This window comes from Paroedura picta, chromosome 3 (genome assembly GCF_049243985.1).
Source record: "Paroedura picta isolate Pp20150507F chromosome 3, Ppicta_v3.0, whole genome shotgun sequence".
NCBI lineage: Eukaryota > Metazoa > Chordata > Lepidosauria > Squamata > Gekkonidae > Paroedura > Paroedura picta.
The window spans coordinates 12,995,225-13,017,607 of record NC_135371.1 but is presented as its reverse complement, the minus strand read 5'-3'; the positions used below and the strand labels follow the sequence as shown (position 1 = coordinate 13,017,607).

Below are 22,383 nucleotides of genomic sequence, written 5' to 3'. Positions count from 1 at the left end.
TGGGTCTGATAGAAAAAAGAAAGACATCTTTCTTGATTGTTTACTAACATACATACTGTGAAATAAACACCGCCCTTCCTAAATTAAATGCCTGTTTATAAAACACTATAGCTTTGCAATAAAAAGGGTTTATGGGATGGAAAAAGTAATTGAATGCAGAAAAAAGGATGATGGATTAGCTCAATGTTTACTGTACATATCACCACCACCATCCTTTTGTCTGCAGTTCAATTACTTTTTCCTTTCTAACTCTCTTTCGTATGCTATGTGTAACTTCAGGGAGATCTTTGCCTGCGTTGTTTGTTTGGTTGCCTTATGTCAGTTTTTTAAGCAGAAATGCTTGCCTTGTTTTCCAGTTCTTTTAGCCTGTCTCCAGTGTATTGTTTTGTTTGTTTGAAATCTTTATTTTATATTATTTTGGAGTCCAACTGGTGAGGAAGATAGGCTATAAACAAATTTAAAAATAGAAATAATAATAGCTCGAACCAGCAAGTGGGTTTTATTACTCGAGACTTTGGTCCTTGGAGGTTACAGAGGCCCTCAGGTGGAAAGGTGGAAATTCAACCTGTTCCCCTCTGCATGTAAAGCTAGTGTTCTGACATTGACCTAATTTTGCCCCTCACAAAATTCTTCTCTGTTTGTGGAAACAAGTGTCAATGGTCTCTTATCTTGTCCAGGGACCATTTTTCCTGCCCATGGCCTCTCATGATTGGCAATACTGTTTCTGGGCCTCCCAGGAAATCTCCGCCCTCACCCTTCCCCCTCTGACCTGTTACCCATGAAAATGCATTTCAGTTGTCCTGTTGCAGGAATACCGCAGCTGGCGTACCTCACAAAGGCTCCTCCCTCCCTGTATCCCAAAGCCTGTTGAGTAAGTCCTGGGGAGATAAATAACACCAGTTTCTAACTCCCTCCATGAGTTCTAGGCAAGGGAACAGACACGCAAAGAGCCGAAGAGAAGCCACTGCTGGAGGAGGTAAGAAAAAGGTGAGTCTGCTGTCTGAAAGGACTGTTTGCATTGAGTGGTAGGAAAGAGAAGAGGGGAGGGATTCTTTTCAGGGAGACTAAATCACAGCAGGCTCTGCTCCAAGCAAGCAGACTGGTTTTCTCTGCTAAGTTCTGACTCTTTCCTTCATGGACATCAGTTCTTGTAGCATCTTGGTTAGCGACAACCACCTAGAGAGAATTGGTGCAGTGGGAGAGCTAATTTTCATTCCCTCTAAGACTTCTATGTGTTTCACATCTGACATTCTGTAAATAAGTAAAACTGGAATCACCCCCTTAGATTTTGAAATGATACAGTCATTCCAAGCCCCTCCAGATTCCACCTCTCCCCTGTATGGAATGTATAGGTTACTGTACTTTGGTCACATTTCTCACAGTGAAGATGAGAGACCACCTCTCTGCCTTTGCCCCCTCAAAGAGTACTATTCTCAGCAAACTCCAACTGACTGCTGTTCCTAGAAAGTGTGTTTCGCCTCAACCAGGGTCAGGTCATTCTCTGTCCTGGCTCCCACCTAGAAAAATGACCTCCCAGAAGAAATCCAGGCCCTGTCAGAGATAGCACAGTTCTGCAGGGCCAGCAAAATAGCACTCTTCTGACAAGCATTTGGTTGAGGTCAACTGGATTGACAGCATCTACCCAGCCATTCAGATATGCCCATTAAACACATCATGGGGCAATTCCATATTGAGATCCGACCATCAGAACCAAGAGGAGAGAAAGCTGCAGTTGAGGGAGTTAGAGAGGAAACACCTCAGCTGCCACCTCGCCAGCAGGACTGCAATAAGAAGACTTGGTTCTTATATGCCACTTTTCTCTACCCGAAAGAGTGTCAAAGTGGCTTCACCTTCCATTTCTTCCCCCTCAACAGACACCTTAAGGAGGTGAGGCTGAGAGATCCCTGATATTACTGAAGAAGAAGAGTTGGATCTTATATGCTGCTTTTCTCTACCTGAAGTAGTTTCAAAGTGGCTCACAATTGCCTTCCCTTTCCCCACAACAGACACCCTGTAAGGGAGGTGAGGCTGAGAGAGCCCTGAGATTACTGAAGAAGAAGAGTTCGTTCTTATATGCTGCTTTTCTCTACAAAAATGAGTCTCAAAGTGGCTTCCAATCGCTTTCCCTTTCCTCCCCCTCAACAGACATCCGGTGAGGGAGGTGAGGCAGAGAGCCCTGATATTACTGAAGAAGAAGAGTTGGTTCTTATATGCCGCTTTTCTCTACCAGAAAGAGTCTCAAAGTGGCTTCCAATCGCTTTCCCTTTCCTCCCCCTCAACAGACATCCGGTGAGGTGGGTGAGGCTGAGAGAGCCCTGAGATTACTGAAGAAGAAGAGTTGGTTCTTATATGCTGCTTTTCTCTACCCGAAGTATTTTCAAAGTGGCTCATAATTGCCTTCCCTTTCATCTGCCCACAATAGACACCTTGTGAGGAAGGTGAGGCTGAGGGTCAGAGCAGCTCTATCAGTGCTGTGTTGAGCCCAAGGTCACCCAGCTGGCTGCAAGTGGGGGGAAATGGAATCAAACCCGGCTCGCCAGATTAGAAGTCCGCACTCCTAACCAGTTCACCCAGCTGGCTCTTGAAAATAATAATCTCATAAATAGCCTGTATTGTATTTGGGGGGAGGGGAGGAAGACCCAACAAGGAGATTGCTTTACTCAGTTAAAGAATCCACAGCCCCCATTTTAGAAGACACAAGCAATGTTGCTGATAATGCAGTATTTGGGTGGTCATTCGTTCATACAATTGCCATAATTCAGAAGCTACTCCAGAGCACTTAACAGACCAAAGTCCTGATTCAAATGTGATCCGGAATAAAGGGAAAATTTGCTTCCTGGGAACCACGCTAGGGTTGTTTGCCCCCATGTGAATATATACAGGAAGAGGTTTCATGCTTCTTCACAACATTGTGGTGCTTCTGTGAACCTCCTGGCTTGTTTTCTTGTCACTGAGGGGGTGTGGATGTTCAATACAGCAGTGGTCTCCAACCCCCGGTCTGGAGACCGGTCCCGGTCCGTGGATCAGTTGGTCCTCCTCCCTGGATGCTGCCTCAGGGGCTGCCCTGCCACTCTGCTGCCAGCTCACCTTTGGTGCTCTTCAATGGCCACCATGACTGGGGCTCCCCCTCGGAGTGGCACTGTACAGCTGCTGCTGGCAGCACCCCCCAGTAGGTGCCGGGAAGTCAGGGGCGCCGGTGGAAAAGCAAGCGGAGCAGGGGCCAGCAAAATCCCTCAGAAAAAGAATACCCGGGCCTCAGTAAAATTGCCAGGCGTTGACCGGTCCCCGGTGATACAAAGGTTGGGGACCACTGCAATACAGGACTCTGCAGAGGGGACATAGAGATCTCTTAAATAACTACATTTTGTCCTTACCACCTAGGATGTTCACCAACACAAGTGTAGATATCATATCGGCCTCCCTATCAGATGTGGTATATCCTAGTACCATATGTAGCACATTCTATGGGCCTCACATTTTCAGGGCCCCCATGCTGTACAGTTAGGGGGCCTTCACACTGTGATTACTAGGGAGTCTCTATACTTATGCAGCTTGCAGATGGTAAGAACAAAACAAAGTTGTCAATGGCTTCCAAATATCCCTGGGAAGGATGCCCTGCCACAAACCCTTAACTCTGGTGCAATGGTCCCTGCAAATCCCAAGATCAAGGACCATTTCTGTTCCTCAAACTCATATCTGGCCTTCAGAAAGGAGAGTAGGGTTAGAGAGGTTGAAATGCCCTGTCTTTTTTTTTCTTTTTAGTAACTGCTTCTATGATGCTTCCCTTTCAGGTGCGGCAATGACCGGTCACCACCTTTGGTGGAGTTTCCTGGTCCTGTCCCTTCTGGGACCCAAGTCTTCTGCTGACAATGCAACTGTAGTGGTCACCAGCAGTGGCCCTATCCAGGGGAAGCATCTCCCAGCTGGCTCAAAAACAGTCACAGCCTATCTGGGCATCCCCTATGCAGAACCCCCCGTGGGGAAATTGCGTTTCCAGAAGCCTGTTCCCCATCAGCCATGGAGCCCCATCCTGGATGCCACCAACTTTGGCCATTCGTGCCCCCAGGTATCTCTTTCAGGGATTCCTGAGGCTGCAAATTTCAAGCCCAACACGCCCATTTCGGAGGACTGTCTCTTCCTCAATGTCTGGGTGCCCCATCCCCGGCCCTCCGCACCAGCTGCTGTCCTGGTCTCGATCCATGGTGGTGGGTTTTATCTTGGCACAGCTTCCCTGCCTATATCTGATGGAGCATTCTTGGCTGCTACCCAGAATGTCCTTGTGGTCTCCATGAATTACCGTTTGGGTGCTCTAGGCTTCCTTTCATTACCACCAGCTGCCCCCGGAAACATGGGCCTTTGGGACCAGCAGTTGGCCCTCAGATGGGTGAGGGAGAATGCAGCTGCCTTCGGAGGAGACCCCACTCGGATAACCATTTTTGGCGTAAGTGCTGGAGGAGCATCCGTCAGCCATCACCTCCTCTCCCCGGGGAGTCAGCCACTTTTTGCCCGTGCTGTGCTGCAGAGTGGAACGGCCACCGCTCCCTGGGCCTGGGTGAGCCCTGAGGAGGCAAAGAGGAGGGCCTTGTCCCTGGCTGGCATGATGGGCTGTACAGAGGGTGAGGACACTGACATAGTGAGCTGCTTGCAGGAAAAGAAAATGGAAGATTTTCAAACATACATGTTTCTTGTTGTGAATCCCAAGATTGTTCTGAACCTTCCCTTCGTACCGACAACAGATGGAGATTTCCTTCCCGATGACCCCCAGAAACTTGTGGAGTCCAGGCGCTTTCAGTCTAAGCCTATTATGATTGGCACCACCTCTGACGAAGGGTCCATCTTTGTCTACCTTGCTGCTCCTTCTTCACATAAATTCAATGAAAGCCTTTTGACCTCGGAAGAGCTCTTGATGCATCTGAACACAACTATACCCAATGCAACAGAAGACTTCATCCAGTCCATTGCTCTGACGTACAGCAAAGAAGAACCAGAGGGCCCAGCACAGAATCGTTCTGCCTTGACTCAGGCCTGGGGTGATTACTTCTTTGTATGTCCCGCAAACAGAATTGCCACAGAGACTGCAAAGAATGGAAGCCCCGTATATGCTTATACCTTCACCCATTGCACCAATGGCTCCTTTTGGCCTGAATGGATGGGGGCAGCCCATGGATCTGAGATCCCGTACCTTTTTGGAACTCTTACATTCTTCCTGAGAACCAATGAAACGTACACAGATGCAGAGTTAGAGTTAACCTCCAAAATGATGCAATATTGGGCGGAATTTGCTCGAAGTGGGTAAGAGTAGTTATTCAGTTACATGTTTGAGAATCTTCTTATTATCCTGCATTTCTTCCATGGGGCTTAAGTCATCCTCCATTTTAATCTCCTAATAATATTGTAGGTGTTAAGGTAGCTGAGGATGACAGAGAGACTGTTTCATACCAGGGTCAGGATCTGAACATGGGTTTCCTGGATCCAGCACTCTAGCCATTACACTATGCTGGCTTTTACGCCATTCTTGGGGGCAAAAACTTCTGTCTTTTGATATTAAACGTCCATGATAACTAGTGAAAGCATAATGACAATTACTAAGAAGAATGAAATAACAATCAGAAAGGCTTTTAGTTTTATATCATATTCCAGAGCAGCAAAAAGCAAGTGTGTTATTAAAAACTTGGGGTAATAAAGTTGGCTGAACTTGACACCAAAATGATATTGGAGCAGGTATCTGGCACATATCTCTAAAGAAGATATTCTACAACCAGGTCTTCCCCACAGAAAAGGCTTTTGCTCTGTTTATTACCCACCTAATTTTGGGAGTCAGGGTCACCCAGGTCACAATCTCCCTAGGGTTTTTTGACTGGCAGCCATATTGACAGGCAGGAGAGCATCCCTGGCCCCAAAGAAGACGCTTAAACCTTTTATTATTTGGCAAAATCAGCCACAGCTTTTTATTCCAAACACCTGGAGTGTTGGTTGAACATAGGGGAGAGCCTATCCCGTGGTCAGCCGACCACCCCCACACCTGCATTTCCTAGTGGCCATATCAGGAATCCCTCGCTTTCTCCCAGCCGGGAGACGAGGTCCTGATGCCACTAGGATCCTAACTAGGGAAGTGCCCGCCTGAGGTACCGCCGGGGGCGCACACCTCCATTGGTCCAATCTCGGGCCACCCGGCTGCGAGAATCCCAGAGCCTCTTCCGCAGAGGGTCCTTTTGTTCACGGCCAGCCACCTCTTAGGAGGTCCCAACTTGGGAGTCGGGCCGCAAGCCTTAATCCCCCAAAAACTCAGGCTCCCCCTATGCCCTCCCACTAGGGTGATATAAATTTCAATGCATAACAAACCAGAACAAGCAACCATTACAATGTTAACATAGGGTGGGTGGGAGGGAAAGACTTCTGCCGATGGCAGGGCCCGCGCCACGTGGCGCTTTTATAGCCCACCTTCACGCCCCGCCCTGCTCGCTCTACGTCGTGCCATCCCGACGCTCCTGCAGGCCCGCCATCCCTTGCGCCTTTTCTTTTGGCGCTTGTCACCTCCACCCGTCAATGGGCGGCCCCTGGGTAAGTCGCGGCCTTCTTTTAGTCTGCGGTGCCATTAACAAGACCCAGGATTTTGCATATGTTGACAGGGATGAAAGCTTTCCCAATTCTAATGTTAAATCACTACTGTGATTACAAATCTCAGTGCAATATGTGGCAGGGACCTTACCCAGGCATGTCTTTTACTAGCTGTTTTGTTTTTTAACACTGAAATCGTTGAGTTTCATTGAGACAAAAGTCATGAATGAATCAATAGATGACAACATATAATGTGTACCTTGTACAGACCTCTGGCTTCATGGAAATCTGACTTCGTTTTTGCCTCCTGACCAGCAATCCCACCCCTTCAGATGTTGGTGAGAAAACATGGCCGCTCTATAACCCTGAAGAGCAGAACTTCTTTCGCATCAGCACAGAGCCGCCTCAAGTCATGACGCCCTCCCCCGCCCGGCACTGTGGTTTCTGGAATGTGCTCTCATCAAAGGCATCGAGACCAAGTGAGTAGAAGCCCTGAATGGGGGAGGGAGACCCAAAGCCACTCCCCGGAGTAGACATTCCCCCATAAACTGTGATCGGGTTGGAATCCTGGTCAGCCTAGAAATGAAATCACATTATGGCCATTCTAGAACTCCTTAGGATAGTAACTGAGCCCTTCCATTATAATTCCTACATCCGAATTGGGCTGTGCCAGAAGTGTGTCAGGGGAAGGTGCAGGAATAGTCTTGGTTCCCTTTGTCTGCACCTTGACTAGGGATGAGCATGAACACACAAAGCAAAATCTATGCTGAATTTTGGTCGGTCCAGGGTCTGCGAAGCAATGTTCAGTGAGGCACACGCTCCATGACCATTCTCCGTCAGCTCATGAAATGGAGACGTTTTCCAGAAATCCTGCTGTTGACTCCATCAAATTCCCAGGCAATAGTGGGGGTGGAATTCTCTCCAGCTTTAAGAACATTATATGGGGCCCTCCAAAGCTAGACAAGCACCGCAAACTGCCGATCAGAGAGCTCCCATTGTGGCTAACAGGCTCTGAAATCTATGGCGTATTCTGCACCCGCAGCTTCCTGCAGATTTTCCAAGCAGTTGAGCCGTTAAGCTTGATTACACAGTCTGTTCCTGCCTTCATGCCCCATTCTGTTTTATTCATTCTGCAACTACAACTCAAAGACATAGTTTTCTTACTTTAGGTGGATGCAGCACTTCTGACATGTGAGGGGTGGGATTTTTTAAAAAATTATGCAATTGCCCTATCGTAGCTGCACAGTAGTGTCAACTAAATGCCTTCCACTGAAGTCCTCCTGGTTCATTTCTCTGAATGAATAGGAATGGGAACACAAAGGATTGCAGGCAAACTAAAAGCTATCATCCTGAAACCGGCAAAATGTTTCTGAAACTGACTAGAGAGGCTGTGGAGCTCCCCTTCCGGTACTTGTCATGAGGCTTCTCACAGAGCTGCCAGAGGAGCACTTTTTCTCCATCATTTCTAGGTTTTTTCAGTGAACCGAGACTGGCGATAGTCCCATGTCATTGTTAGGCTCATGCCACTTTTTAAGAAGTTAATTAACATTTACTCAGGAGGCCCCCAGTCCAATCCACACATAACTTGGAGAGCATGTGGGGGCTTTGAAGGTTGGAGTCGATGGCATCATACCCCACTGTCTCTCTTCTCGATACTCCATCCCCAGATATCCAGGAGTTTCCCAACCTTGATTTTGCCACAAAGGGAAAACACACACCAACAATCCTGTCCCTTGCTGGTGACAACAGGGGAACTGACAACACTCGTTTCAGTGGTCACATGTTTGCTTCTGGTTTATCTAGTCTAATTCAGTGGGAGATTCATTTTCTCTGCTTTCTTTCCAGATCACCCTTCAGATACTTCTATTCCAGCCAATCCAGAAGGCAATGAGAAGCCAGAGATATGAATTAAGGAAAATGCATATGGATGGAGAAAGAGGATGTTATGAACTGGAAGTCTAAAGAAGCAATGGACAACAGAGGAAATATCAGTTTCAATTTTCATTCTTTTGCTTAGATTAGTTTCTACTGACTGATTTTAAAACATAAAATCCATTAAACACTTCCTCCCATCTTCTTCTCAGGAACAATCAAATCTACAGTCATTTTACTAAATTAATCTCCTGAGCTGTCCTTTGGCTTCAGCATCCCTTAGTTTCATGCACATCTTGCCTTTGATTTGATGAGAAATTGATGAAAGCAGATTTTAACAGACTCAAAGGCATGTTTGGTAGAATCCCATGGTCAGAAAGACTTAAAGAGATGGGAATCCAAGAGGGCTGGGAGTTTCTTAAAAGTGAAATACTGAAGGCTCAATCACAAACAATTCCCTTGAGAAGAAAAGATGGAAGGAGCCTAAGGAAGCCAAGATGGCTCCATAAGCAGTTGTCAAATAATTTAAAGAATAAAAAAGAGGAAATGGAAGTAAGGCCTTATTAGCAAAGATGAGTATAAATTAATAACCAATAATTGTAGGGGAGTGTTAGAAAAGCTAAAGCTACACTCCTTTGTCTGGCCCTGAAAGGGAGACCACTGGAGGTAGCAAGAGCTCCGAAATCAAAGGCACCTGTGAGCAAAAACTAGCCCTTACAATATCCACGTTAACCCTTCTGATGAAATGAGGGTTCTTAAGCAGCAAAAGGGTACAAATAAGGAATTGACTTAATAAAAGGAGGGAAGAAGGTTTTTTTTAAAAAAAATGTATTTATTCATTTCTGAGAACAAAGAGGAAAGTTCAAGGACCTTCCAATCCAAAATGTGTCCTAAGAAACAGAAGCAGAGATGGAGACGAACAGGAAATAAAGACAAGTACATTGCAAAGAGTGTGTTCACTGCAGCCAACTGATTTATCGGGGCATAAAGGTTCATTGACCCATTTTAATGTTTAATCTGCTTAAACCACTTTTAATCAGATATGTTGTACTGTGGAATGCAAACACCATTAATAAATAATAAAATATACTTTTTCATTGGCATACATACCCATATGTTCCTAAAAGTAGGGGGGGGATAAACCGCTGGACCTGAAAAACGATGAAATGTAGAAGGCCCCAGTGAACTCCTACAAGTGCAGCAAGAAGTGGCAAATACTCTCTTCCTAACCTGTTTCTAATCTGCCCTTCCTGGACAAGCCGATAGAGTAGGAGCAGAAGAATTCCAAGTCTTTTCTAATTGGTCTTCCTAGATCCCTTAGCTTTAGACTCCTTTCAATCTGGCTTCAGGAAGAAGGTTGGATGGTGGTTATGCTGGTGGCCTTAGCTGACCTCGGTCAGAAGGGCTGTGCCTCTTTGTTGCTCTGAATCTATCAGCAAACTTTGTTCCTCTGGGGACTGTGCCATCTGACATTTATATCACATTTATCAACAGAAGTGAAAGAGGCAGTTTGCAGTAAGAATACACCAGCAAAGTGGAAAACCTATCCCATGGCTTGTAACAATTGAAATATTTTAAACAATACCAATATTGTTCTCTTTATTTATATGGACCAAACCAAAACGGTGTCAGGATGTGCTCCATTTTCAATGATTACTTTTCATTAGTGGCTATGTCCTAAACAATCAAAATTAATGTATTACAATATTTCCATATTCATATCAAAATTCTTGTCATCCAAATGATCAATTATCATGCCTCTCTTTACATGATAATTGCATACTCTCTAAGGATTTTCATTCATTCAATGAATTGTTCCTTAAAACACACAAACACACTTCTCTATATACATAATTAAGTCATAATGCTTACTCATATAAAGTTTCTTCACATGAAAATGATACAATAATTTATTCTTCAATCGTTCAAAATTCAAGTAATAGTATGCTCCGGCCCACGGCTCTCCCGAGTATTGGGGATACTTGTCAAAATGAATACTCCCAAAATTTAATCATGACTGGTTTAAAAGCAAATTTAATTTGTGGAAGAGTGTCAACAGTCTCTTATCTTGTTCAGAGAACTTTTTCTCCCCACCCATGTCCTCTCATGACTGGCAATGCTGTTTCTGGGTCTATCAGGAAATCTCTACCTCCAACCTTCCCCCTCTGACCTGTTACCCATAAAAATGCATTTCAGCTGTCTCGTAGCAGGGATACCACACCTAGAATACCTCACAAAGGCTCCTCCCACTCTGTATGCTAAAGCCTGTTGAGTAATTGCTTCGGAGGCAAATAATACCAGCTTCTTGCTCTCTCCATTTGTTACATGCAATTAAACTGACTTGACGAGAGCAGAAAAGAAAACATTACTGGAAGACACAAGGAAAAGGTGAGTCTGCTGTCGGAAAGACTGTTTGCATCGGGTGATAGGGAAGAGAAGAGGGGTGGGATTCTTGTCAGGGAGAATAAATCCCAGCAGGCTCTGCTCCAAGCAAGCAGACTGGTTCCCTCTGCTGAGTTCTGACTCTCTCCCTCATGCATGTTGCTTCTTGCAACATCCTGGTTAGCAACTACGACCTAGAGGGAATTGGTGCAGTCGGAGAATTAATTTTCGTTCACTCTAAGACTCCTACACGTTTCACATCTGAAATGCTGTAAATAAATAAAACTGGAATAATCCCCTCAGATTTTGAAGTGCTACAGGCATTCTAAGCCCCCCTGGATTCCACCTCTCCCCTCTATGGATTGTATACGCCAGACTAGGTACTTTGGTCACCTTGTGAGAAGGTAAGAGGCCTTGGGGAAGAGTAGGAAAAGAGGAAGACCCAACATGAAACGGATTGACTCATTCATGGTATCCTCAGCCCTCGCTTTGCAGGACCCAAGGAAGGCTCTTACTTTGCAGGACATCAGATCATACGGTTGCCATCTGCTGGAAGCCACTTGAGAGACATACACCAGACCCAAGAAGTGATTTAGATGTGATGCTGCCTGAAGGAAATTCTTCTATAGGATGTGAGACTCAAAAGAGGGACAACAGTGAGGTTGTTTGCCCTCACTTGGATGTTTGTGGGAAAGATTTTTGCTTCTGTCCTCATCCTTGGTTTTTGTTCCCATGACTGAGGAGGGTTTAATGTCCAATACGGGATTCTGCAGAGGGGGAATAGAAATCTCCTAAATAAATTAATTTCTGCCTTAACAGCAAGGATGCTCACCAAGATGAGCATACTTATCATATTGGCCATCCTGTTCCTCAAACTCATATCTGACCACCACGAGCAAGAGGTGGGAGAGCTACAGAGAAATAGCTTGTCTTGCATTGTTTGTTTTTTTGAGGAAGACCCAACATTGAGATGGATTTACTCAGTCATGGAATCCGCAGCCTTCACTTTGCAAGACACAAGCAATGCTGCAAATAATACAGTATTTGGGTGGTCATTCTTTCATACAGTTGCCGTAAGTCAGAAGCTACTCCAGAGCACTTAATAGACAGAAACAGAATCAAATTCCTGATTTAAATGTGAACTGGGCTGAAATGAAAATTTGCTGCCTTGGCACACTGTTGGGGTTGTTTGCCCCCACGTGGATATTTGTAGGAAGAGGTTTCTTGCTACTGCACAACACTTTGGTGCTTCTGTGTACAACCTGGGTTTTCTTTCTTCTCCCTGAGGGGGTCTGCGGGTCCAATACAGGACTATGCAGAGGGGACATAGAAATATCCTAAATAAATAAATGTTATACTGAAGAAGAAGAAGAAGAAGAAGAAGAAGAAGAAGAAGAAGAAGAAGAAGAAGAAGAAGAAGAAGAAGAAGAAGAAGAAGAAGAAGAAGAAGAAGAAGAAGAAGAAGAGTTGGTTCTTATATGCCGCTTTTCTCTACCCGAAGGAGGCACAAAGGGGCTTACAGTCGCCTTCCCATTCCTCTCCCCACAACAGACACCCTGTGGGGTGAGGCTGAGAGAGCCCTGTTATCACTGCCCGGTCAGAACAGTTTTACCAGTGCCATGGCGAGCCCAAGATCACCCAGCTGGTTGCTTGTGGGGGAGCGCAGAATCGAACCCGGCATGCCAGATTAGAAGTCCTCACTCCTAACCACTACACCAAACTGGCTCTCAGGATGTTCCCCACCCAGGATGTTCGCCAATGAAAGGGTACTTATCATATTGGCCTTCCCGACAGAGCTCCTTTATCCTAAAGGCACATGCAGCACATGCTATGGAACCCAGAGTTCCAGGGAACCCGTGGTATTATATGATTAGGCGATCTTCACACTGTGATTCCTAAGGGGTCTTCATAGTTATGCAGCTTGTGGACCATAACAATGAAACAAAGCTGTCAATCGCTTCCAAATATCCATGGGAAGGATGCACTGCTGTTACAACACCAGTAACAGCACCAGTTGTGCTGTGCTAAGGACCCACAAGCCCTTAAATTCTTATACTAGTTCCTCAAACAACAATACAATACAAAACCTTTAATGTCATTCAAACTCATATCTGGCCTTCAGAAGCAAGAGTAGGATTAGCAATGGGAGAAATAGACCGTATTGTATTTTTAATTTCTTCTGTCATGCTTCCCTTTCAGGTGCTGCAATGGCTGGTCACGTATTTTGGTGGAGTTTCCTGGTCATGTCCCTTCTGGGACCCAAGTCTTCTGCTGACGATGAAACTGTGGTGGTCACCAGCAGTGGCCGTATCCGGGGAAAGCATCTCCCAGCTGGCTCAAAAACAGTCACAGCCTATCTGGGCATCCCCTACGCAGAACCCCCTGTGGGGAAATGGCGTTTCCAGAAGCCTGTTCCCCATCAGCCATGGAGTCACATCCTTGAAGCCACTAACTTTGGCAATTCATGCCCCCAAAAATTACTTTCTGGGATGCCTGGGGCTGAAGTATTCAATCCCAACACGCCCCTTTCAGAGGACTGTCTCTTCCTCAATGTCTGGGTGCCTCATCCCCGGCCCTCCACACCAGCTGCGGTCCTGGTCTGGATCCATGGGGGTGGGTTTTATCAGGGCACAGCTTCCCTGGCTATATATGATGGAGCATTCTTGGCTGCTACCCAGAATGTCCTTGTGGTCTCCATGAATTACCGTCTGGGTGTTCTAGGCTTCCTTTCATTAACACCAGCTTGCCCCGGAAACATGGGCCTTTGGGACCAGCAGTTGGCCCTAAGATGGGTGAGGGAGAATGCAGCTGCCTTCGGAGGAGACCCCACTCGGATAACCATTTTTGGCGAAAGTGCTGGAGGAGCATCCGTCAACTATCACCTCCTCTCCCCAGGGAGTCAGCCACTTTTTGCCCGTGCTGTTCTGCAGAGTGGAACGGCCACTGCTCCCTGGGCCTGGGTGAGTTCTGAGGAGGCAAAGAGGAGGGCTTTGTCCCTGGCTGGGATGATGGGCTGTACAGAGGGGGAGGACGCTGCCATAGTGAGCTGCTTGCAGGAAAAGAAATTGGAAGATTTTCAAACACACATGTTTCTTGTGAATCTAAACGTTGAGAATCAGAACATTCCAACCCTTCAATTCATGCCAACAATCGATGGAGATTTCCTTCCTGATGACCCCCAGAAACTTGTGGAGTCCAGGCGCTTTCAGTCTAAGCCTATTATGATTGGCACCACCTCTGACGAAGGGTCCATCCTTGTTTTCCTCACTGTTGCTTCCTCACATAGATTCAGTGAAAGCCTTTTGCCCTGGGAAGAGCTCTTGATGCATCTGAACACAACTATCCCCAATGCAACAGAAGACTTCATCCAGTCCATTGCTCTGACATACAGCAAAGAAGAACCGGAGGGCCCAGCACAGAATCGTTCTGCCTTGACCCAGGCCTGGGGTGATTACTTCTTTGTATGTCCCGCAAACAGAATTGCCACAGAGACTGCAAAGAATGGAATCCCTGTGTATGCTTATACCTTCACCCATCACATCAATGGCTCTTTCTGGCCTGAATGGATGGGGTCTGTCCATGGATCTGAGGTCCCATACCTTTTTGGAACTCTGACAGTATTACTAGGAACCAATAGAACATGTACAGAGGCTGAGTTAGAGCTAATCACCCAAATGATGCAATACTGGGCAGAGTTTGCCAGAAGCGGGTAAGAGAATTGTTCACTTACTTTGGTATTGGCAAAGTTTTTTCTTATTAGTTAGTACATTATTATCTTACCTTTCTTCTATGGGGCTTAAGAGAGCCAGCTTGGCGTAGTGGTTAGGAGTGTGGACTTCTTATCTGGCATGCCTGGTTCAATTCTGCACTCCCCCACATGCAGCAAGCTGGGTGATCTTGGGCTCGCCATGGTGCTGATAAAACTGTTCTGACCGAGCAGTGATATCAGGGCTTTCTCAGCCTCACCCACCTCACCAGGTGACTGTTGTGGGGAGAGGAGCGGGACAGCGACTCTAAGCCACTTTGAGCCACCTTCAGGTAGAGAAAAGTGGCATATAAGAACCAACTCTTCTTCAGTAATCTCAGGGCTCTCTCAGCCTCACCTCCCTCATAGGGTGCCTGTTGAGGGGGGAGGAAAGGGAAGGTGAATGTAAGCCGCTTCAGGTAGAGAAAAGCAGCATATAAGAACCAACTCTTCTCCTTCTTCAGTAATATCAGGGCTCTTTCAGCCTTACCTCTCTCACAGGGTGTCTGTTGTGGGGAGAGGAAAGGGAAGGCGAATGTAAGCCACTTTGAGACTCCTTCGGGTAGAAAAAAGCGGCATATAAGAACCAACTCTTCTTCTTCTTCTTCTTCTTCTTCTTCATCAGCATCTAATTTAATCAACTAAAGACCCTGTGAGGTATGTTATGTTGACACAGAGAGAGGGGGGGGAGAGAAAGATACTGACCTTAAATCACCATGTTTCATGTCGGAATCAGGATTTCATCATGGATTTCCTGGGTCCAGCACTCTAGCCATTATACCTTGCTGACTTTTACAGCATTGATTAGCAGGGTGGCAGTTCTGCCAAGGAAGACGTGCCTCGCTTTTTTGGCTCAGCCGTTTTATTATGCCACCTTCCAAAAGGTTGGCATGGCACAGTAAGAAGCCTGACACCCACAGCCGTAAGGCTGCTTAACCTGAGGGTTGTTGGACACCGTGGGACCTGCTCCATCCCTGCCGGGAGAGCAGGTCATCCACACGCAGGAATCCCTCACCTATTGAGTCTCACCAGGCATCCACCTCACTTTGGTGACTCGTGAGTAGCTCAGCAACGAGCCCCTGGCCGTGTAGGCCACACTCGCTCTCAGCCGGTCTCTTTAAGGAGGGCCCCAACCCCAGGGAGACCAGTATGCAAACCGGGCTCCCTAACAACAGGGTCTTACCATGCCTAATCCAACTGCGACAGAAAAACACAGGAACCACAACAAACTCAATGTGGGACGGAGGGAGGGAAACGGCTCGACAGCCCAGGTGCAGAAGAGGGAATGCAGAGCACGTGGTGCCTATTAAAGGCACGTGAATGCCCGTCGGCATGCCCAAGCCCAGCTAGCCGGCCTTCGAGCCGCCACCTGGCTGCAAATTCTTGTGGGCAATTATATTTTTCTTCTGCCTTTCAATATTAAATTCCATGGTAAGCAATGAAAGCATAACAAGAATTACCAAGAGGAATGATATAACAATAATTCAGAAAGTTTTTTTTAATCACATTACAGATGCGGCAAATAGTATGTTTGCCGTCACATAGTTAGGTAAAGGTAAAGGTATCCCTTGGGGTGACGCCCTCTAGCGTTTTCATGGCAGACTCAATACAGGGTGGTTTGCCAGTGCCTTCCCCAGTCATTACCGTTTCCCCCCCAGCAAGCTGGGTACTCAATTTTACCAACCTCGGAAGGATGGAAGGCTGAGTCAACCTTGAGCCGGCTGCTGGGATCGAACTCCCAGCCTCATGGGCAGACAGCTTCAAACTGCATGTCTGCTGCCTTACCACTCTGCACCAGAAGAAGCTCTTATTACATAGTTAGATAATTAAATTTGCTGGACACTGGATCTTCAGGGAGGATATTCTACAACTGGGGCTTCCTCTCAGAAAAGGCCTATGCTCTGGTCATTGTTTGCCTAATGTTAGAAGACAAGGTCACCAAAGTCACCACCTCCATGGAGGACTTTAAATGGCAGCTCTATCAGTTTGTGGTGCCATTTACAAGGCCCGGGTTCTTGGTTATATGTTGACAGGGATCAAAGCTTTTCCAACTCTCACTAATGTTAATTCACTACTCTGATTACAAATGGGAATGCAATATGAAGCAGGGACCTTACCAAAGTACGTCATTTACTAGCTTTGTTTTTTAATACTGTAATCCTTGAGTTTCATTGAGACACGTAAAGTAGTAAATGAATAAATAGATGACAACATATATTGTATACCTTATAGAGACCTCTGGCTTCATCGAAATCTGACTTCATTTTTTGCCTCCTGTCCAGCAATCCCACCCCGACAGATGTCGGTGAGAAAACATGGCCGCTCTATGACCCTGAGGAGCAGAACTTCTTCCGCATCAGCACAGAGCCGCCTCAAGTCATGACGCCCTCCCCCGCCCGGCATTGTGATTTGTGGAGCGCACACTTATCAGAGGCATCGAGGCCAAGTGAGTTGAGGCCCTCAAAGTAGGAGGGAGACCCAAAGCCGTTCCCTGAGGTAGACATTCCCCCATAAACTGTGGTTGGGTCAGCCTAGAAATAAAATCATATTATGGCCATTCTAGAACTGCTTAGGATAGTAACTGAGCCCTTCCATTATAATTCCTGCACCAAAATTGGGCTGTGCGAGAAGTGTGTCAGGGGAAGGTGCAGGAATAGTCTTGGTTCCCTTTGTCTGCACCTTGACTAGGGATGAGCATGAACACACAAAGCAAAATCTATGCTGAATTTTGGTCAGTCCAAGGTCTGCGAAGCAATGTTCAGTGAGGCACGCGCTCCATGACCATTCTCCGTCAGCTCATGAAATGGAGACGTTTTCCAGAAAGCCTGCTGTTGACTCCCTCAGATTCCCAGGAAATGGTGGCCATGGAATTCTCTCCAGCTTTAAGAACATTATATGGGGCCCTCCAAAGCTAGACAAGCACTGCAAACTGCCGATCAGAGAGCTCCCATTGTGGCTAACAGGCTCTGAAATCTATGGCGTATTCTGCACCCGCAGCTTCCTGCAGATTTTCCAAGCAGTTGAGCCGTTAAGATTCTGTTTTATTCATTCTGCAACTACAACTCAAAGACATAGTTTTCTTACTTTAGATGGATGCAGCACTTCTGACATGTGAGGGGTGGGATTTTTTTTTTAATTATGCAATTGCCCCATCAGATAGTTCCCATTCTGCTTAACATAGGTACTGGTTTTGACTTTTAAGGCTTTATGCAGCTTGAGCCCTACTTATCAACGGGATTGCCTACCTCCTTATGCCCCCCGCAGGGCACTCCTCTCTGCAGGTACGCCAGGCCTTGACCAAGGTCAGGGCCTTTTCAGTCCTGGCCCCTACCTGGTGGGAAAGAGCTCCCCCAAATGAGCTGCCAGCCCTAACAGGACTCCCTAAGTTCCACAGGGCCTGGAAAATGGAGCTCTTCTGCCAGGCATTTGGTTGAGACCAGGTGGGGACCCTGGGGTGTGTGATCGGGTCCTCACCCCCTCCTGGTTTCTGTGCATGGTGCTAGACAGCACCAGGAGCCCTATTGCATTCTTAACTACTGTCATAGTGGTCATCTGAACCAATACCAATATCCTAAAGGATGGGGAGAGGCTTTTAGCTCAAATTGTATACCGCCATTTTGTACAACGCTGAGGATTGTTTTTAGGATGATTATGAATATTATATGGTTTTATTGGATATTGTTTGTACCTTTTCTGTGAACCACCGCAAACCAGCTTGCAGGGTGCATTGGTTTACAAGTTTAAAGATGGATGGATGGATGGATGGATGGATGGATGGGTGGGTGGGTAGAGATAGATAGATAGATAGATAGATAGATAGATAGATAGATAGATAGATAGATAGATAGATAGATAGATAGATAGATAGATAGATAGATAGATAGATAGATAGATAGATAGATAGATAGATAGATAGATAGATAGATAGACTCTGAAGACTATGGCATGGTCTGCACATGTAGCTTCCTGCAGATTTTTCGAGCAGTTGAGACGTTAAGCTTAATATCAGAGTCTGTTCCACCATTCTGTTTTATTAATTCTGCAACTACAACTAAAAGACATCGTTTTCTTTATTTAGGTGGATACAGCAGTTCTGACATGTGAGGGGTGGGATTTTCTTTTTAATGATGCAATTGCTCCACTGTAGCTTCGCAGTAGTTTCAACTTCCATTGAAATCCTCCTGGTTCGCTAAACGAACGGGAACAAATGGGAATGGGAACACAAAGGATTGCAGGCAAACTAAAAGCACTCCTCCTGAAACTAACAGAATGTTTTCGAAACTGGCAAGAGAGGTTCTGGGGCTCCCCTTTCAGTATTTGTCATGAGGCTTCTCAGAGAGCTGCCAAAGGAGCACTTTTCTCTCCATCATTTTTGTTTTTGTTTTTTTCAGCAAACTGAGACTAGCGATAGTCCCCAATCATTGCAAGGCTCATGCCACTTTTAAAAAAATTACTTAACTTTTACTCAGGGACCCCCTGTCCAATCTGCACATAACTTAGAGGGTGTTGGGGGGGGGGCTTTGAAGGGTGGAGTCGATGGCATCATATCCTGCTGAAGTCCTTCTCCTCTACAGACCCCATCCCCAGATCTCCAGGAATTTCCCAACCTTGATTTTTGCCTCAAAAAACACACCGACAATCCTATCCCTTGCTGGTGACAACAGGGGAATGGACAACATTGGTTTTGGTGATCACAGGATTGCTTTAAGTTTATCTGGTCTAATTCAGTGCGAGATTCATTTTTTGTGCTTTCTTTCTTGCCAGATCACCCTTCAGATACTGCTATTCCAGCTAATCCAGAAGGCAATAAGAAGGCAGAATTATGAATTAAGGAAAATACATATGGACAGAGAAAGAGGATGGTATATATTTGTTTGTTGGTTTATTAAATTTTTATACCGCCAACTCTCAGGCTGGCTTGTGGCACTTTGCAAGTAAAACCATAAAAACACCTCACCGATAATACAATACAATAAAATAACATAGTTCAAAAAGACTAAGATGGCAGGCATAACAATTCCTAGGAGACCTATATTCCTCATTCCCAGCAGTGTCAAGAGATGTAAAGCTGCGGTGATGGATGACCCCAGGGGGATCCAGATGCCACAAGGGTGGGGAAGGACCTGATCTTACAGCCTAGTATGCAGCCCAGCCTCAACCAAAAGCCTGGTGGAAGAACTCTGTCTTGCTAGCCTTGCAGAACCCAGAAAGCTCCGACAGGGCTCTCAGCTCTTCCGGGAGCCCATTCCACTAGGTAGGGGCCAAGACTTAAAAAGTCCTGGCCCTGGTTGAGGCCAGGCATGTTTCCCAGGAACCCAGGATCATCAACAAATTTGTACCCACAGAGCATAAGGCCCTGAGAGGGGGCATAAGGAGACACGCGGTCTTGCAGGTAGGCAGGACCCAGGCCATGTATAGTCTTAAAGGTCAAAACCAATACCTTGAACATGATTCCCAGGTCAATTCAGTCCCTGCCATCTACACAGAATGCAATTTCCATTTTGATTTGTGGCGATTTTAATTTTCCCTCTGAAACAAGCAGGATTGATCCAGAGTCAACCTACCATTTCTTCACGATATCCAGGAGTGCTTTTAATCCTCGATATTGAAAGATTCGGGTTGAGAAAGCATGAGAAAGCACTCCCTCCATGGTAGAGAAGTGCTGATTGGCCAGCTGACTCTGCGGTAGAGCAGTTCTGATTGGCCAGCTGACTCCGTGGTCGAGCAGTTCTGATTGGCTAAATCTGCCAAGCCAGCCAAGGCTGTTAGCTTTTCTTAAAGTGGAAGCCCTAATTTTCTTTCTGTAGAAACTGCAGAAGCCCTCACTTCTGTGGATAGAGATTTGCCTCGTGGGTTTTTTTTTCTCCCTTCTCTGTTGTCTTCAATTCCCCCCCCCTTCAAGAAAAGAAAGAAAGAAATAGGCTCTGTCTGGGCTTGGCTCCCCCCCCCCTTCTGAGCTTTCCCAATCAAGTGCAGAACACTTTTCTGTTTCAATGGGGGGGGGGGGAGAGGAAGACCGAGTTCAGATTGATCTGAATTGAGCAGGATCCACACCGGAAAAAAACAAAGTAAGTGCAGAATCAGCCCAGGTCTGTCAACACACTCCGGATTTTCTGGAGAACAGGCTTGGATAACTGAAAGTGAGGACTTCCTGGCTGAGGAAGTCCTTAGACCAGGGGTAGTCAAACTGCGGCCCTCCAGATGTCCATGGACTACAATTCCCAGGAGCCCCTGCCAGCATTCGCTGGCAGGGGGCTCCTGGGAATTGTAGTCCATGGACATCTGGAGGGCCGCAGTTTGACTACCCCTGCCTTAGACCAATGTTTCTCAACCTTCCTAATGCTGCAACCCTTTAGTACAGTTCCTCATGTTGTGGTAACCTCCAACCATAAAATTATGCAAGGCTTCTTTCACAGAAATTAAACCGAAACTGAACTATGGCGTGAAGATCCATTGTTCATGACTGTATATAAATGGGTTATAAATTGTATATAAATTGGCGGGCACCTTCAGGGGGAGCGGCAACAGTGGTGGCACCCCCCCCCTGGCCAAGCTGCTCGCCCTGCCACAACCCCTGTGAATGGGTAGTTCGACCCACAAAGGGGTCCCAACCCCCAGGCTGAGAACCACTGCCCTAGACTTAACAATGCTGTGTTGTGACATCTCAATCTGAGTGTTTCAACAAACTGGGGATAACCACAGTAAAACCCTAGAATGGAATCACAGTTTGGGGGCAAGAAATACATCTATTATGATCTCAGAGGGCAATTTAGCACAGGTAGGACTGCCATCTGCAACTTGTGAACATCTTGTAGATTTAGGGGGTGAGTCTAGGGAGGGTAGAGTCAGGAGAAGGGAGGCAGCTGATCCAGAATATAACGTCACTGAGTCCAGGCACTGAAACTGCCATTTTCTCCAGGGGAACTGATCTTTATAGTCTGGACATCTATTCAGTTGTAATTCCAAGGGGCTTTTCGCACGCCTTCAAAATAGCACAATGGTTGCCAATTGAAAACGCTACTGATTTGCTGTTATGCACAACGTCGTTGACAATCTGCCACACACCTGAAACCAATCTGCAAAAAGCGCTTCCTTGTAGCGCTTTCAGGGAAATCCCCAAAAGTGGATTCACCCTCCGGAAAGCGATACACTCCTGCAACCAATCTGCAACACTAGCGAAAAAGACCTGTGCGTTAACATTGTTGCGGTTTCTACAAAGTCCCTCCCCCTGGCTCTCTTCTCTGATCTTCCGGCAAAGCGATCGCCATTTTTTTTTCTCCGAGCGAGCGGGGATAAACGCACCAGCGAGCCTCTTTCTGTTTAGAGGCTTCCCCGGCTTCAGTCCCTCCCCTTCAGTCAGTAAGCACAAAGAACAGAAAAGCCCGTTTGCTGATGTATTTTCCCTTTATTTTTTACACATTCATTCAGCCGAAAATCGGGCCCGTGAGAGGGGGGGGGATTTTTTTTTTTTTCACTCGGAGGGAGCGTGGCAACGATGAAATGACAGCTCAAACACACCAGGCAGCTGGATGGGTCTCTCCGTTGCAACGAATCAACACAGATTCGTTGCAATGGGTCTGTTTTTTTTTTTTAAACCTTTCTTAATGGGAAAGGGGCTGTTTGGGAGCATGCTAACGGCTGCCCATTGGCTGCTTGACAGCCAGGGGCGGGACGAGCTTGGCAATAGCGCTTCCTTTCTAGCGATTTTTGCCGAGACCGCAAGCCTGTGGGAAACGCTACAAAACGCAACTGGATTCCACTACAAAGGCAGGTATGCATAACAACGTATTCCACTATTTTAAATGGCGATTTTTCATTCAGCGACC

The 22,383-nt window shown here is 46.4% G+C and overlaps 2 protein-coding genes across 3 annotated transcripts in view; both read left to right on the top strand.

The window, feature by feature from the left end:
• The window catches only part of LOC143831581 (cholinesterase-like), a 32,339-nt gene extending 12,876 nt beyond the window's left edge, over positions 1–19,463 (top strand). The window contains exons 1-4 of one of the 2 annotated variants that reach the window (XM_077324670.1): positions 10,630–10,818; positions 13,012–14,521; positions 16,840–17,003; positions 19,322–19,463. In XM_077324670.1, coding sequence (XP_077180785.1) covers positions 13,020–14,521; positions 16,840–17,003; positions 19,322–19,383 — 1,728 coding nt within the window. In that variant the 5' untranslated portion in view covers positions 10,630–10,818; positions 13,012–13,019 and the 3' untranslated portion in view covers positions 19,384–19,463. Of the gene's footprint in view, positions 1–10,629; positions 10,819–13,011; positions 14,522–16,839; positions 17,004–19,321 lie in introns of those variants that run through there. The other variant, XM_077324672.1, reaches the window with a different exon arrangement.
• LOC143831583 (cholinesterase-like) lies at positions 836–9,533 on the top strand. Its single transcript, XM_077324675.1, has 4 exons — positions 836–987; positions 3,792–5,292; positions 6,874–7,037; positions 8,404–9,533. Exons 2-4 carry the CDS (start codon positions 3,800–3,802, stop codon positions 8,463–8,465), a joined length of 1,719 nt encoding a protein of 572 aa, XP_077180790.1. The 5' UTR covers positions 836–987; positions 3,792–3,799; the 3' UTR covers positions 8,466–9,533.
• Positions 19,464–22,383: the final 2,920 nt, after the last annotated feature.